The 16,984-nt window shown below is 44.3% G+C and overlaps 1 protein-coding gene across 2 annotated transcripts in view; it reads left to right on the top strand.

Moving 5' to 3' along the window:
- The window catches only part of BORA (BORA aurora kinase A activator), a 1,242,116-nt gene that overhangs the window by 810,451 nt on the left and 414,681 nt on the right, over positions 1 to 16,984 (top strand). For both annotated transcript variants that reach the window (XM_044071743.1, XM_044071742.1), the window contains one exon: positions 4,723 to 4,873. In XM_044071743.1, the coding sequence (XP_043927678.1) occupies positions 4,723 to 4,873 (151 nt within the window). The remainder of the gene's footprint in view (positions 1 to 4,722; positions 4,874 to 16,984) is intronic.

The following is a 16,984-nucleotide window of genomic DNA, read 5'->3' as shown; positions in this document are numbered from 1 at the left end:
TGTATGCTTTTCTATCAGGGGTCCGCATCAGCCACCATCAAAGTTCAGCTGGCGGCGATATCTAATTTCCACGTAGCGAATGAACCTAGTCTCATGGCACACAGACTATGCAAAGCATTCCTTAAAGGTACTCTGTTGCTTCGTCCCCCAGTGTCCGAACCTATCATGCCCTGGGATCTCAATTTTCTTCTACAAGCCCTTACTTTACCACCATTTGAGCCTGCAGCTACCTGTGAATTAAAATTCTTGACATGGAAAACAGCATTCTTAACAGCAAGCACTTCAGCGAGGCGGGTTTTGGAAATTCAAGCCCTCTCCATCAAACCCCCATATTTAATCTTCCATAAAGATAGGGTCTCTTAGACCAAACCCCTTGTTCCTCCCTAAAGTGGCTTCCGTGTCTAACATGAATCAGTCCATTGAGTTGCCTGTTTTCTTTCCCCACTTTTCTAACAAGGCAGAATTTAGATTTCACCAATTGGATGTACATAGACAGTTACGCTTCTATCTACACCGGACAAAAGATATCCGGAAATCTGACCAACTCTGTCTCCTTTTCGGAAAACCGAATGGGTTTTCCGGTATCCAAGGTCACGCTGTCTAGATGGATAGCCAGATGTATCTCTTTCATCTATCAAGCAGGAGGGTAAAAATCTGCCATTTCCAGTCGAGGCACATTCTACCCGGGCTATTTCTACATCCACAGCCTATCAAGCTAGATTGTCAATGGATGATATATGTCCTGCAGCTACTTGGGCTTCTCCTCACACTTTTGTTTCTCATTACAAATTGGATGTGGTATCCAGGGGCAGGTCTTCCTTTGGCTCCACAGTTCTCAGGAGTATTTTCCTATGAGCCACCCAGGATGTAGGTGCTAGGGACGCTGTTCCACGGGTAAGAATGTAGGCGAGATAGGACTACATAACATCAAGAAGTTATGTACTCACCATAACGTTCGATGTATGTAGTCCATCTCGCCTCACATTCTTACTTAACTTCCCCCTTCCTGGAGGATTTGGAGGTTAGGTTGCCATCTACAGAGTCCCCTTGATTAGCTTATTTTTTATATAGATGTGATGTGTGTATGGAGTACAAATGATTTCGCAGCAAACTAGATCTGGGGATATGGAGCAGTGCACCATGGGATACCCACTTAGCCCAGCCAATGAGAGACTTCGAGCTAGTAAATTCGGCCGAGTCGGAGCCGATATTTGGCTCCGAACACACGGGTAAGAATGTGAGGCGAGATGGACTACATACATCGAACATTATGGTGAGTACATAACATAACTTCTTGTTTCTAACTCCAAGACTAGGTCAATTAGATGTACATTACAGTTATAACAGCAGTTTTAGTAGCATAGAGACAACATAGCTGCAGTGGTAGTGTCAGTAATAGCACAATTCCTGAATGACAGAATCAACCAGTTAAATAAACAAATAAGCAGATCAGTAATCAGGAATCAGAAAAATGAATACTAGTTGTATAAAGCCAAATACAGCAAAAAGTAAGTATTACTTTACAAATCTGAACACTTTAAACAAATTCCTGAGGTCTAATGGCTTACCGGCAAGCAGAATGCAATTGCTAGAGTACTTGTGTCCTGGTGGGAGACTAGAAATTTAAAGATGGCTCCATGCTCAGCAGGATCCTAATATAGACTTTGTATTGGGGGAGGGAGATGCACAAGGGGTGTAAACCAGGTGGAATGCAAAGAAACCAGAGAGGCAACCAGTGGAAATCAGTGAAGGCCTCAGAAGGGGGTAAGTAATTCAAACTACCTGTAAAGTGAAGGAGAGAAGAGCCAGTAAAGTTTGTTAAGGTTGGGAGTGTGTCTTCACATTGACTTGTTGATTAGTAACCAGTTTGTGCACAGATTAGAGTAGTGAGATACATTAGCAATTTTCTTTCGAAGGCCACTTGACCGCGGGGGGGGGGGGGGGGGGCATGCAGATTCCACACAGAAGATGCTCCAGCCGAGAATCGAACGAGAGAACCTCTTGCTGTGAGACGACAACGCTACTGCTGCACCACCGCGGCTTCGTACAAGCTGGACTACAATGTCATATATGACTTTCACACTGTACAACCAGAATTGCTAATGCTAGCTAGTAAAATACTATGTGAGCCTTTCACCTTTATTTGATGTCTGTCTCTCTCTTTCTTTTTCAGTACTGGTGCAGTCTTTAATAACTTCAAACACATCTTCATTATCCCACTGCCCAAAATTCCATAGCCATCATCTGCTTCAGATTATAGACCAATTGCCAACCTTTGCAAAAGTTCTTAAAATAATCTACAACCAAGTGTTGGACTATGTCAGTAAATATTCTATTGTCATTGATGGGCAGCATGGGTTTTCCCTAGGGTACAGTACAATCATTGCTTTATATTGTCGCATTAATAGAATGTGGATATGAACAATGGACTAGTAACTGGTGTCGTTTTCCTTAACATGTGATGTGCATTTGAGGTAGTGGACCGCACACTTCTTTTTTGGAGCTAACCGATTGTAGATGCTTTCTAATGAGATTAAGCCTTGTTTTAAAAACTATCTTACTTGCAGAACATTCAGAGTAAAAGGACCAAACCTTCACTGAGCATCCCAGCAGTCACTCCAGGTTCCATGCTAGGCCCTTCGTTATTTTTTCAGTGATCTACAGTGGAATCTCCTGCAACTTAACTCCATCCTTTATGCAGGTGATGTTGCTATTACAAATGCTGGCTCACATGCAAATATGATTACAGAGGGTTTGCAACAGAACTTCATGAACCTCTGGAACTGGTTAACTACTAGCAAGCTACTTATAAAATACCTTAGAAATACAGCTGGCAATGTATGGAATCTCAAAACATTAAAAATGCCTCTGATGTCGTTGTCACCAGTCCCACAAATATACTACTGTCACTTAACACTGCCCAAAAATATCTGAGGAGATTTTTCTTTTGTCATTTAATAGGCATGTAGGACAAGCCATTAGAAAAGTATTAACCATCTAAAAATTACCTAAAGAATTTCTATCTTGCCCCAAATTCTTAATGTATTAATATTGAATATTACCTCCCCTTTGTTAAACTGCTCTCTACTCAAACTACTTATGTGCTACGGACAACAGAAAATTGCGATTATTCATCTAGGCAGTAGAAATGAACATCACTGCATCATGTTAAGTGAATACAAGATGGATTCCCATTTTGGCTAGAGCATCACTATTCTTGAACACACTTGCTTTTGAATTAATGCACGACAAATGCTGCCCACTTCAGGAATATAAGCTGACCTCCTGGGAATAATTGTACACTTAGAGGCTTTGAAGTAATTTCATTAATTAGGTCCCCTTTCAAAGTTTTTATTACTGAAAGATCTTTAAGCAAACTTTCAACAAATACTGGAATAATATCAGGCAGATTGACAGTGTAGTTCAGTTCAAGCAGAAACTAAGAGAATACATGTGCACATTTTAGAGATCATGTCTAAATAGTGCATGACATTGTGCTTTATTCAGGTCTGTGTGCACCTGCAATGCATGAATGAAAGGTAATCTGTTAAGACTATCTTTTGTTTCACACTGCGGCTGACATTTCCTATTCATTCAGAACTTTTGTTGAAAATGTAATTTGGATGTATATTTTGAAAATTATGTCCATGGTGCTCCCTTTTAACTGTTTTATTTCATATAATGTATTTATGTTGTCCTCCTTCCTGGCCTGTCATATCTGAATAGGGTCTACTGGCCAGTTCACTTACCTGATTAATGTAATTAACATATATGCATTATATATTTACTATGTACTTATCTGTGTTTGTGTGCCCACACAAACATGCAGTCAAACAATGATGCTATCTGTAAGACAGAGGTGGAAGTGACCAAGAAGAGACAAGTTGCAGATTGGAAATGGACCTCTCTGGGGAAATTTAAGGAGGATTTTTTTTTCTTGGAGTTAGGCTGTTCCTTATGTGCACCACTTTTCTGGGGGTATCAGACCAAATGATGAAACCACTTTTCTGGGGGTATCAGACCAAATGATGAAAGCACAGGGCAAGTGTAACAAAGTTCTCATAATGAGTAGAGGAAATTAAGCTTTTGGACATGTAAAACAGCTTTTCTTATACTATGCAAACAGGTTTGCATACCATTTGCTGTCTGTCACGGTTTTATATCCTATTGAAAAAAACTGCCCAGGGACACAACTGCATGTTTTAGAAAATGTGGTGAAGGCCGAGGTGCAAAAATATACCACTGTCTGACTTTTCATTTTTTTCTCCCTCTCTTTTTTTTTTGTTTTTCTCAGATATAAACTAATTTTACATGATGACATTGAATCTCAGTAATTGTTTCATCTCCTCATAGAGAGGGCAAAGGTGTATTTGAGATTTGAGTCATTGTTTTTAGTACTTGATTATAGAAAATGACTAAAACATACTGTAATTTAATTACATCCATTGTTGTTAAACAGTTATGCAGTCATTTTGCAGTAATAGTTTCATGTGTCTGTGTTTTAGTTTATATTTTGATTTGGTGGTATTTGACTGCTTTCTGTGGAAAACTTCACTATCTAAGTGTAAATAAATAATTCTTCCCATCCCCCAATAAAATTGTCCAGAAAGTATTTCTGCTTATGAAGTGTTTGCTATGGATTTGTTTATAGTAGTTGTGTGTAATATATACAGCCACGTACACTTAGCATCAACACTAATTGAATTCTGCACTCTGTTTTAGGGTCAGTTTTCTTCTAGTCCTATACAAAATGGTACAAGAGCATATAGCCTGGGAAGTACAACTAGTCCACCATTCTCAGAAAAGCTGTCCCCCCATGATATGTCTCCTGCATTTTCTCCAATAACATATAAAGGGAAATCACCAGGAGTGGGTAAGATTTTTATTTAAATCAATTTTGTGGTGCATCAATAAATGTGTTTTATACCATACATTTTTATTCACCACTTGTGATTTGGCAGACTGTGATTTGGATTTTTATTTATGAATTGAATGTCAGATAACAATGATACATTTGGTGTGAGTAACACGTTTTCACCTTACAGAATCATCAGCTCTGTGGGCTGGCAAAAACGTCCATAGTTGTCCGTATAGCTTATATCACTGTAAACACCCAAAAAAATTCTTCTGCTGTCTCTCCAGAATTTTTAACATTACCCATGTTAGTATTTTAACAAATATGTCTATTATTCAATGTCTGATTTTTTTCCCCCCTGATGCTTTTCTTCCCACTGCTCTCTGTAATGCAGTACCTTTTTAAGGAGACAATGGATTCAGAATTTAAGTGTGTTCTTAACCTTAATATGTAGAGTCAAATATCCACAGTAACCTTCTGATTGTCAAGTTTCTAGAAAAGATTCATATAGGCATTGATTCTACTACCTCATGGAAGAATGCACATAAAGTGGCACCGTAAGTGCAAATTATTTATCCATCTCAGCCACAGATGCTGAGAGCAAAACTGCTGGCCTTACCTCACTACCTGGAGGCTAGTGGCACTTGAAAGCCCCTCCTGGGGATCAGCAGGGAATGTTCATCTCACAGCCCTGCAACTCAACTAGAGCACTGTTAGAAGGACCACGACATTGAGGCAGGCTGCATTTCAACTATTGTAGAGGAAAGTAATTTGTAAAAATTGCTTTGTAGTAGCTCTTGGTGCTGAGCAAGTCCTTCAGTAACGAGGGCTGTAGTCCATGCCTGTTCTTCACTTTTGTGGTTAATGGATGTAGCGTGGTATGATAGGTCAATGACACAGGAATGCTTGGTATGGTATCATATAATCAGAAAAAATGAAAATATTGCTGACATGTCTGCCAGTAAATTGTACTTCCTGACACATTTTTGGAATACCTGGTATCTATGCCCTAGCTTTTTAATTAAAATGTATTGGAATCTTTAGACATGCCTGGGTAGTAATAAAGTGACAGCTTGAGCATAACTAGACATTCCAGTAGACAGACACCACTGTCCTTAAGAAGAAAAAGCATACCTGAAAAGGGGATGGACAAAAGTTTTTCATCTCCGCAATTAAACAGTATTTAAAGGTAGGAAAGAAACTTTTTGAGGTACAGTGTGCACTCTTTGGTGCGGTCCATGTACCATATCTTCCAGTAGTCTCCTATTTAGAAATTTTGATTTCTTCTTCTGTAGGTTGGTGTTGAAGACTATTGGTCAGATAATTGCACTTTTTACCATTTGATTAATATCTAGTTTATAGGCATTATTTTGTCTACCATGATCATGTCCAATTTCAGACTCATGTTTTGCCCTTTTTTTTTTTTTACACAAAGTCAAAGTAGTACTGTCATGCAAGTTGATTCATGTAAGTTATATTTTGAAAAATCTAAAATATTTAAAATGTGTTTTCTTTGCATTTTATTTTTTACGCTGAGCATCACTCTTCTGATACGAGTAATGCGAAAGTGATTGAGTTGTGACATTGCTGGTTTTCATTGAAATTGACTTTGCACAGCATTATGGTAAAAAGAAATTGATTAACTTCAATATCTGAAGTAGTTGACTTCATTCATTCTGTACATATGGGTATATGGATCCGATTTGGCAAAACTTTTCAAGCATCAGCTCTGAGCTCCAAGCTCCTCCCTTACCTATATTACATCACTTCCTCCTATCTATCCCCAGATCTTGTTTGCCACTCTGAGTGTCAGCATCGTGGTGTCTGAGCTCTAAGCAAGGCGGTAAGGTTTTTGGTCTTTTTGTGATAGTTGATTGTGAATACCTTTCCCTTTTTTTTCCTCCCTTCGCGTTCGATCATAGTGTTAGTTAAAAAAAAAAAAAAAAAAAAAAAAAAAAAAAAAAGTTATGTGTTTTTTTTTGTTTGCGATACTGGTTTCCCACCTAGGCCCAATCCCTGGTAGTATGTGTGTGTGTGTGTGGGCCGTTAGGGCCCTTACTGTTTCTATTATGGCTGAACAGTCTAAGGTTCTTTTTAAGAAGTGCACAGTGTGGTCACAAGCTCTCACCAGCCGATGGTCACACTCTGTTTGTTCTATGTTTAGGTGATGTTCATCGTGCATACAGCTGCAGTAATCACAGATGGGTTTTCTGCCGTCAGGCGGGTCCTCGGTCGGCCGAATTCCAAAGTCTAGGTCCGGCGTCGGTTGTTGTCGCTTTCTTTCCTGACATCAGTGCGACAGGGGTATATAAGACACAGCCGACACCATTTTCTTCAGTCTTTTTTGCCGCGCGGTGCCCGAAGCAGAAGCAGTTCGCAAGTGCCGGTCTGCCAGCTCCTGAAATTACGAAAATTTGGAAACCGGACTCTTCTTTAAAGCTAAGTACCCCGTTGGGGAAACTTTTCTTGCCTCAGACCGATGTCAGACAAAGTTAACAATTGTATTTCTTGTGGGAAGCAAATACCGCATAAGGATTTCCATTCCCTCTGCATACCTTGTTTAGGCCCAGACCACGATGTCTCGGGCTGTCGCTTTTGCGCTACTTTCAATAAACGCACTATTAAGCATCGGGCGGAGTTCGCCCAGCACTTTTTTGGTAAAGCTTTTGATTATAAAATGTCGTCGGAAACTCCGACTACCGTTTTGTCCAAAAAACGCAAGGACAAAGACTGACACCACGCCAAAACCGGCTACACGTAGTCCGGTTCTCAGCGAGGCACCTACGCAGCCCCTGACTACCGACGACACTTCTTTGGCTGTGTCTTCTGTAACCGAGACCGCAGGTGCCTCGGCCCATACCCAGACTACAACCACCGAAGCCACTGTGAGTGTTGAGCCTCCTAATGTGGACAGATCCACTTCCACACATGGTGTCTTTAGACCCTTATCTTCCTTTTCCATAAAGGCCTTTACTAAGTCCAAATCAGCCATGCATCCCAAGAGGCCTGGTGCTCAGGGCCCATCTCCAGGCCCCATGCCTAAAAAGCAGATGCTAAAAATGGCTGAGGATTTAATTACTCTTATCAGGGGTTCCCAACCCCCTCCGGACAAGAGACCCAGAGTGGAGGAAGATTCTCCCTCTTCTGACCAGGGCTCCATTATTTCAGAACATTCTGATGAAGAGGAACACTCGTACTCCCCTTTTGAAGATTCTGATGCAGAGCAGTCCATTCCTTCTGTATCTCCCCCAGAGGATTTTTCTTTTGGGGAAACCTTGCATACCTTGAGGGAACACTTCCATTGGGAAGGCCAAGATTTTTCTGATTCCAAGAAAAGACTTAGGGAATTTCTTTTGCTACCTCAGCACAGACCTCTGGCGATACCTCCTGTCTTGGACATACTTGATGATGATTACTCGGAGGCTTGCCTTAATCCGGATTCCCTGCCTCCTGCCCCAGTCAAGCCTGATAGGTACTACAGAGTTCCTAACTCTCACCAATTTCTTTCCAAAAGCCATAATGCTGGCCCTGAAACCATTTCTCAAGGCCCCAAGGGAATGAAGGCCTCTACTGCTAAGAATCCACTACCTTCCGAAAGAGAGTCCAGATCCTTAGAAAGGTGGGGAAAAAAGGTATATACCTCGGCCACCCTAGCCATGAGGGCCTTAAATTGTCAGTTCCATATGCTTAAATATCAGCAGTTTCTGTTATCACAATTAAGAAATAAAATGTCACAACCTGAACAACCAGATTTGAAGGAGTTGCAGGATATGATGCATAGTGCAGAACAAGTGGGTAAACACACCTTACAATGTGGCTATGATGCCCTAGAGGCCTCAAGTAGAGCTGCTGTTACAGGATCAGTCATTCGTAGACACGCCTGGCTTAGGGAACAAACCTTGCCAGATCATGTTAAAGCTAAACTACTAGATGCTCCTTTACAAAAGGATGTTCTATTTGGTACTAATGCTGAGGAGATACTACGGAAAATGGAAGAAAAAGCAAAATCTATGCAAATTGTCAAAGCTTTTCTACAGGTTCAACCACCACGTTTTAGCAGAAATTGGCCTTCAAAAAAACTGGTCCTTTCCAGCCACGGACAAGTCCCAAAGAGGCAGATACAGGCGCACAAGGGGCAGAGGACAATCTCAAGGATCATATAGAGGCAGACAATGGCAAACTCCTGCACCAAGAGGTGGCGAAGACAGTGCACAACAATACAGGAAACAAACCCAATGACTTCCCCCTTTTCATGCCAAGCAAGTCTCAGCTGGCAGCACTCTTGGGAGGAAAGCTGGCATTATTTACAAGAAATTGGCATATTATCACAACAGACAAATGGATCCTGGACATTATAAACAGAGGCTACAGATTTAATTTTCACACACTTCCAAAAATGAGAGGCATGCCGAACCTGCCACACAATCAAAGGGCAGAGGCTCAAATACAAATTTCAAAGCTCATGGACATGAAAGCTATTCAAGAGGTACCTACTCACGAACAAGGTCGAGGTTTTTATTCCAGACTATTTCTGGTACCAAGGAAAGGAACTGACTGGAGACCCATTTTGGACTTATCCATCCTAAACACATTTCTACTCGTGCCAAAATTCAAGATGCTCACATTACAGCAACTTCTTCCCATGCTGGGCAAGGAGTTTTGGCTGGTAACATTGGACCTCAAGGAGGCATACCTGCATGTCCCAATCAGACAAAGCTGTAGAAGATACCTCAGATTTCTTGCAGGTTCAGTCCACTATCAATTCTCTGCATTGCCCTTTGGCTTATCTACTGCGCCCAGAGTATTCACGAAATGCCTGGCATCAGTAATTGCCTACTGCAGACTTCAAGGGATACAAATTTACCCTTATTTGGACGACTGCCTGATCCAAGCGGACAGCAAACACATACTTCTGGAACATCTGGCTTATGTAACACGGTTATTGAATTCTCTGGGATACACAGTCAACAAAGAGAAATCCAGGCTAACACCATCTCAGAAAATAACTTTCCTGGGTGCTAACTTGGACACAAACACCCAGATGACCTATCTTATGCCAGAAAAACAGGGGCAACTAACTCAGTACTTCAAAATACTAGCAAATTGTACCAGGCTCACTGCAAGGAAAATCCTGCAGGCTCTGGGCTTCATGGCATCTTGCATTCTTTTAATCCCATGTGCAAAGTTGCATATGAGGAAACTCCAGTGGTACCTAAAAAACCTATGGTCTCAACACAGCTACAGTTTGGAAACAATAATACCAATAATCCCATGTTTGCAAAAGGAATTTCTATGGTGGGCCCAAGCATGCCAAACAAACACAGGTCTACCATTCTGCAAGCCTCAAGCAAATCAAGTCATCACAACAGACGCCTCAGACTACGCCTGGGGGGCGCACATGACAGACAGGTGCATTCAGGGCAAATGGTCCCAAAAGGAAAAGCACCTTCACATCAAAAAGAAATGCTAGCAGTGATAAATGCAATTACAGCTTTCAAGGACCTCCTGCATCCAGGGCAATTATTGATAAGAACAGACAACACCACAGTAATGTGGTACATAAACAAACAAGGAGGAACACATTCATACCCCCTGTGCAGGCTAGCCATGTCACTTTGGAACTTGGCTCTGGAATGGCAAATCGAACTTCAAGCACAGTACCTGCCAGGATTGGAAAACACGCTGGCAGACAATCTAAGCAGAAATATGACAGACCCACACGAATGGAAGTTGCATCCTCAAGTGTTTACAAAGATAATCCAAGCGTGGGGAAGGCCAGACATAGATCTCTTCGCCTCCCACAGGAATCATCAATTGACAAAGTTCTGCTCAAGGACCTTCCATCCAAAGGCCTGGAGAGTGGCCGCCCTTTCTTTCAGTTGGGCAGCATGGACAGTTTACGCTTTCCCACCTTTGCCTCTTCTGCCCAAGGTGCTCTTGAAAGCAAGAGCAGACAGACTGAAGATGATACTGATTGCTCCAGACTGGCCAAGACAACACTGGTACCCACTCCTGAGGAGCCTAACGCATACTCCTCCCTGGACCCTACCTCTAATGCCTCTTCTACTGACTCAGCACAGCTACAAAACTCTTCACAGTCAGCTGAAAACACTCAATCTGGCTGCATGGAAAATTCCTTAACACCACAACAGACCCTACTCTCCAAAGAGGTGCAGGATGTCATTTTGGAGGCCAGAAGGCCATCTACAAGAAAGGCTTACTCCATAAAATGGAAAGCGGTTTTGCTTGGAATGAGAAAAAAGGCCAGGATCCTAGAAAACTGAATTTGCCTCAGATATTACAGTATCTAGCTGAGCTGTTGAACAGTGGACTTTCATTTTCCTCCATTAAAATTCATGCCTCAGCCATTTCTGCAGAATACAACACTGATCCACCCTTATTCTCTCACCCACTCTTAAGACAGTTCCTCAGAGGGGCTAAGGATATAAGACCTCCAAGGAAACAACCAATACCAGCCTGGGATCTTAATTACATTCTAGAAAAATCAACATTGCCTCCCTTTGAACCAGCTGCCTCAACAGATTTGCAATATTTGTCCTGGAAAACAGCTTTCCTTCTGGCCATTACCTCAGCTCGTAGGGTTTCGGAACTGCAAGCCCTCATGGCTGTGCAGCCCTTTCTCATCTTCCATCAGGACAGGGTTTCCCTACGAACCAACCCGTCATTTATGCCTAAGGGTAGTATCCAGGGTAGCTTTAAATCAGGCCATACACTTACCTACCTTTTACCCTAATCCTCAAAACAAAGGGGAAAGGCTGCTACATTCCTTAGACATCCATAGACAGCTACGTTACTATTTGGACAGAACAAAGCCTTTCAGGAAATCAGAACAACTTTTTGTGTCCTATGCTGTAGGAGCTCAAGGGAAGCCAATTTCCAAACAGACAATTTCAAAATGGATAGGCCACTGCATACGGTTTTGTTACTCCTATCATGGCAAATCTGTTCCTACAGGCATCAGATCCCACTCCACCAGGGCCACAGCTACCTCTACAGCCTTCCTCAGAGGAGTCCCTACCAAAGATATTTTGGAGGCAGCCACTTGGAGTTCTGTGCATACCTTCACAAAACATTACCACCTGCCTTATACTCCAAAACTAGAGCAGGCTTTGCCACTGCTGTGTTGCAGGGCATTCTGGCTACTCCCAGTTCCACCTAGTGCCTACCACCCTGTGCGTAGCTTTAGGATTCTACCCATCTGTGATTACTGCAGCTGTATGCACGATGAACATAGTACAGTTTTGTACCTACCATAAATGTAGATGTTCGAGTGCTAATACAGCTGCAGTACAGGTTTCCATCCCTCCTTCCCCTCTTGGTAAAGGCCTAGTGGCTAACACCTCCTCATAAAACCTGATTGGGTTATCCTTCTATGGTGTATTTGCTTGCAACTACTGATTTTTGATTATATTGCATTGCATGCTTATATATATAATTTATGTATTGCCTTCCTTCTGGGGGCACCTGACATCTGGGGCAAGAAAGACTGAAGAAAATGACGTCAGCTGTGTCTTCTATACCCCTGTCGCACTGACGTCAGGAAAGAAAGCGACAACAACCGACGCCGGACCTAGACTTTGGAATTCGGCCGACCGAGGACCCGCCTGACGGCAGAAAACCCATCTGTGATTACTGCAGCTGTATTAGCACTCGAACATCTACATTTATGGTAGGTACAAAACTGTACTTTCTATGTTTAGGGGTCGCCCATCTGTCTGCATCTTGCGACATTTGTTCAGGCTTTAACCCTAGGGCTTTGAAGGATTGCCAGACTAAGCTTGTGGCTAAGGGTCTGCTACCTGCTTCTGCCCTAGAGTCTGCCTCGGTCTCATCCTCAGCCAGTGACACTGTGCAGGCAGGGACTCAACCTCCCACAAGGCCTGCTTCTTCGGAGTCGTCCTAGAGAGGTATGGACAGAATTGATAAGGAGAGGGATAGGCCCAGAAAAAGATCACTGGACAGGGAGTCTTTCTCCAGCCCCTCTTCAAAGGCACCCAGGTCTCATTCTCCTCAGCTCTGCTCTTCCAGTTTCTCGCCGGAGCCGAGGCATTCCCCTCAGATCCGGCCCAGACCTGAGTCGGGCGCTTCCTCCAGGTCGACTCGGAGTGTCTCCGACCTGGATATGGACAGGCTAATGAGGAGGTTCATCCAGAACCAGATTCAGATGGGGGTCTTGCCAGGGCCCTCTCCCTTTGGAGAGGGTCCTCCTCCTTCAACTATGTTTCATCCTATTGCTCCTTCCCCGATCCGACCCGATGCTTTGGGTTTCTCGGGTCCGAGACCTTTCGGAGCTGTTGGGTCGGCACCGATGGTTCTCGTTTCCTCGACACCGGCCATCACCTTGAGTTCCTCTGATCCGATCTTTGATCCAGGAGACTCTCAGAGCCGTGGTCGGGGAGTCTGACCCGAGGGTCGAGATCTCGCTCTTTCGGATCCCATCCTCTGTGCCCAGACTACCCCTCCGTCAGCTCCGGTTCCTGCTTCGGTGCCAGGGAGAGGATCTTCCTTACGTTCTATGGAGGTGTGCTCTCCATCGGCGTTTGGGGCAGTGGAAAGGGTTCTCTCCCAGGGGTTGAGACCACAGCTCACCTACTCAGATCCTACACAGACCCCTCTGAATTTGGATTTTGCTCCCATTACCCTGTCTCAGGGACAGCCCGTGCCAAAGCAACCCCAGGTTGTTCTCCTCAGGGAAGCCCTGGAGGCTTACGAATCCTCCCAGAGAATCCCACTGGAGAGGAACCTCGTAAGCGCAAGTGTAAGAGGAGGTTGGACTCCCCTGAGTCCATTACCACTGATACGGACTTGGATGAAGGAGAGGGTTCCCCCAAATCACCTTCTGAGGACGTCTCTTTCGGAGATCCTCCGCCAAAGAGGAGGTTGGTCAGCCCCCAAAACCTCTGCGGATGAGTCCGTATTCCTGGAGGCCTTTGGCACGGGCCCCATCTACTTCCTGGGTCTCCTCTCCAGCGGACCCTTTGGTGGACCTCATTACTACTAGGGCATGGAAGTATCCTGACACTGTAGAGCCTATACCCAAAAGGCCAGACAAAATTCTTTCCCTGCTGTCAGGCAGGCATGGTCCAAAGGAGCCCCGGTAGACGCTTTGGTGGTTGCAGCTGCCACAAAGAAGGAACTGGCACAGGAGAGTTCCTCGGTTCATCCACCAGAGTCCAGGTCAATGGATCATTTCGGGAAGCACATGTACTCGTCGGCGACATTTTCTATTTGTGCGTTGAATTACTTGGCACATGTTATCCGACCTCATATCGGAACTAACTGAGTCGCCCCCGGAGTCCCTGTCGCAACAGGACAAGCAGTCTTTCACTGTGAAGATGACTACACTGAAATCAGTGACAAATACCTCTATGCATCTCCTCTCTCATGCTACGGAGGGAGCCGCTAGAGCTGCTGGTACAGGCATTGCCTTAAGGCGTCACGCCTGGATCCGGCTGTGTCAATTTGCTGACCCCTTTAAGGAGTCTTTCATCAATGCCCCTTTTGATGGATCATCCCTTTTTGGGAAGACTGTATGTGACACACTAAACCAGAGTGAGAAGGACGGAAAGACTTTGTCAGCCGTCGGAATCCGCTTCTCTAACCCCCAGAGGTCCTATTCCAGGAACCAAAAGGGGCAAAAGAAGATGTGATTCCGGAAATCACAGTCCTTTCATGACACTCAGGAATATTCGTCCCCCAGAGGCAGAGAGGGACAAGACCGACACCGTCCCAGAGGCAGAGGGGTCCCAGAAACTTCAGGTCTAGGGAACCTTTTTTCGACAAACCTGCACAGCAACCCTGAGGGGTTGGCCCGGCTGCTCTACTCTGGAGGCAGTCGGGGAAAGATTTTCCTTACATCCAGCAGCATGGGAGTCCATTGCTGCAGACCGCTGGGTGTTGAGCATCATATCCAGAGGATATTCTGTCCCCTTCATTTCATGTCCCATAACTCCAGCACGCCTTCCAGATGTTCCACCCGCTCACAGGGTGGCTGGCTGCAGCATTAGAGGTTTTGAAGCTGCTACAAAAACGAGCCATCGAGCCGGTCCCCCCAGATCAATCCGGATCAGGCATCTACTTCAGGTTCTTTTTAGTGCCAAAGAAGACGGGGGACCTCAGGCCCATTCTGGGCCTGTCTATCCTCAACCTGTTGGTAGAGAAACAAAAATTCTGGATGGTCACTCTACAGTCCATTCTACCATTTCTGAGAGAATGCGACTGGATGTGCTATTTAGACCTCCAGGACGCTTACTATTACATCAAGGTCCACAGGAGCTCCAGGAGGATTCTACGCTTCTGGCTAGGGGGCAGTCACTTTCAATTCAGAGCCCTACCTTTTGTTTTCACCACAGCCCCCAGGGTGTTCACCAAGGTTATGGTGATCGTAGCGGCTCACCTGAGACTTCAGGGCATTCAGGTATTCCCCTACCTAGACGACTAGCTCTTCGTTGCATCCACCAAACGTCTCTTGTGTCGGGCCCTACACTACTTCCTCGGTCTGGCTCACAAGTTGGGCATCACGATCAATATCAACAAGTCCCACCTGGCTGCGGTTCAGATCATAGACTTCATCGGGGCATGGTTGGATTCGATTCAGTTAAAGATTTTTCTCACCCTGGAAAGGATAGAAAATCTCAGACTCCATGTTTCGGCCATCTTGGATCACTCTGTAGTCACAGCAGCCGATGATGTTCTTCGTGTTTCACTGTTGCAGTCATAACTGTAGGGTGTTCCTGCCGGCAGGCAGCCCGAGGTCGGCCAGAATCCCAAAGTCTGGGTCCGGCGTCGGCTGTACAAGCTAGTACCCTGACGTCAGTACGCATTGGTACATAGCCCTCAGCCGACGCCATCTTCTCCAGTCTTTCTTGCCGTGCGGTGGAAAGCAGCTCACAAGTCGTTGGTTGGCGATTTTCGAACAGCATATTTTGTTGTTGTCGGTCCGAAGTTCTTACTTTTCTTCTCAAAGCTAAGTACCCCGTTGGGGAATCTTTTTCTTGTTCCTCCGATGTCAGAAAAAGTTAATAATTGTATAGCGTGTGGGAAACAAATACCTCATAAAGATTTCCACTCTTACTGTCTACCTTGCTTAGGCCCTGACCACGACGTTTCTTGTTGTCGATTCTGTGCCAGGTTCAACTCTCGTACTATTAAGCGCAGGTACGATTGGGCTTTAAAGGAACACTCCGGGCTCAAACACATTTAAACTCAAATGCTAGTTGTCTTTTATCCTTGTAAAATCAGCCTAGCTACCTGCTGTTACAGGAATGCACTAAAAAGTTTCTTAGTCCTACGTTTCTCCCCTTCCTAAGCATAGGGCAGGGAGCCCCATCCCCCATTCTTTTGTATCGCATGCTTTCAGGTGGAATTCGTCTCCACCTGCATGACGTACCTTCGACATAGTCAAATCAGTAGTTCCCCTGTCCTGATGTTCCGCCCACACTGTGATATAGACATTTTCAAGGGCTGCCCGGTAAACAGCTGCTATACATTAGCTGTTGTTGTGGAACTGTAGTACGAGCACCGTTTCCTTCAGGACTGAAAATATTATCGGAGCCAGAATATCCTTTACTGAAACTGCATCGGAACGGCTTCAAAACTCTCACCTCCACAAACTTTTTGGTAAGCTGACTATATAATCTTTTTTCATACAAATCTGTCCCTCGAGTTGCGCATACAAATTTTGTGTTTCTGGTGCTGATTACGTTGTGGGTTAGTCAGTACATGCATGAAAGCAGAACATTTGTATGTCTGAATGCAGAACGGTGTGCGCGCGCGCGTGTGTGTGTGTCAGAGAGAGTAAGCGATGCATGAAAGAATGAACAGTTTGTGTGTGAAAGCAGAATGTCTGTGAGAATGCAGAAAAGACTGTGTGTATGAGAGTTAGCGATGAATGCCTGTGTGTGTGGATGAGATGCAGAAGGCACTGTGTGCGTGGATGAGAGATGGTGTGTGGTATGCAACTGGCCATGTAGTTTATCTTGTAAAAAAAAGGATCGTCCACAATTTTTATTTGCCTTTATTTTCCTGTAATGGAAGAGCTGGGGTCACCTTTAGGTCAAACTGTAATAAGCCGACCGCTTACGATGTATCGATCCACAATTTTTTGTC

The sequence above is a fragment of the Protopterus annectens genome, chromosome 5.part0 (genome assembly GCF_019279795.1).
Source record: "Protopterus annectens isolate FY-2018-M chromosome 5.part0, PAN1.0, whole genome shotgun sequence".
NCBI lineage: Eukaryota > Metazoa > Chordata > Ceratodontiformes > Protopteridae > Protopterus > Protopterus annectens.
Note: the sequence above shows the minus strand (reverse complement) of the source record. Positions and strands in the feature narration are given on the sequence as shown.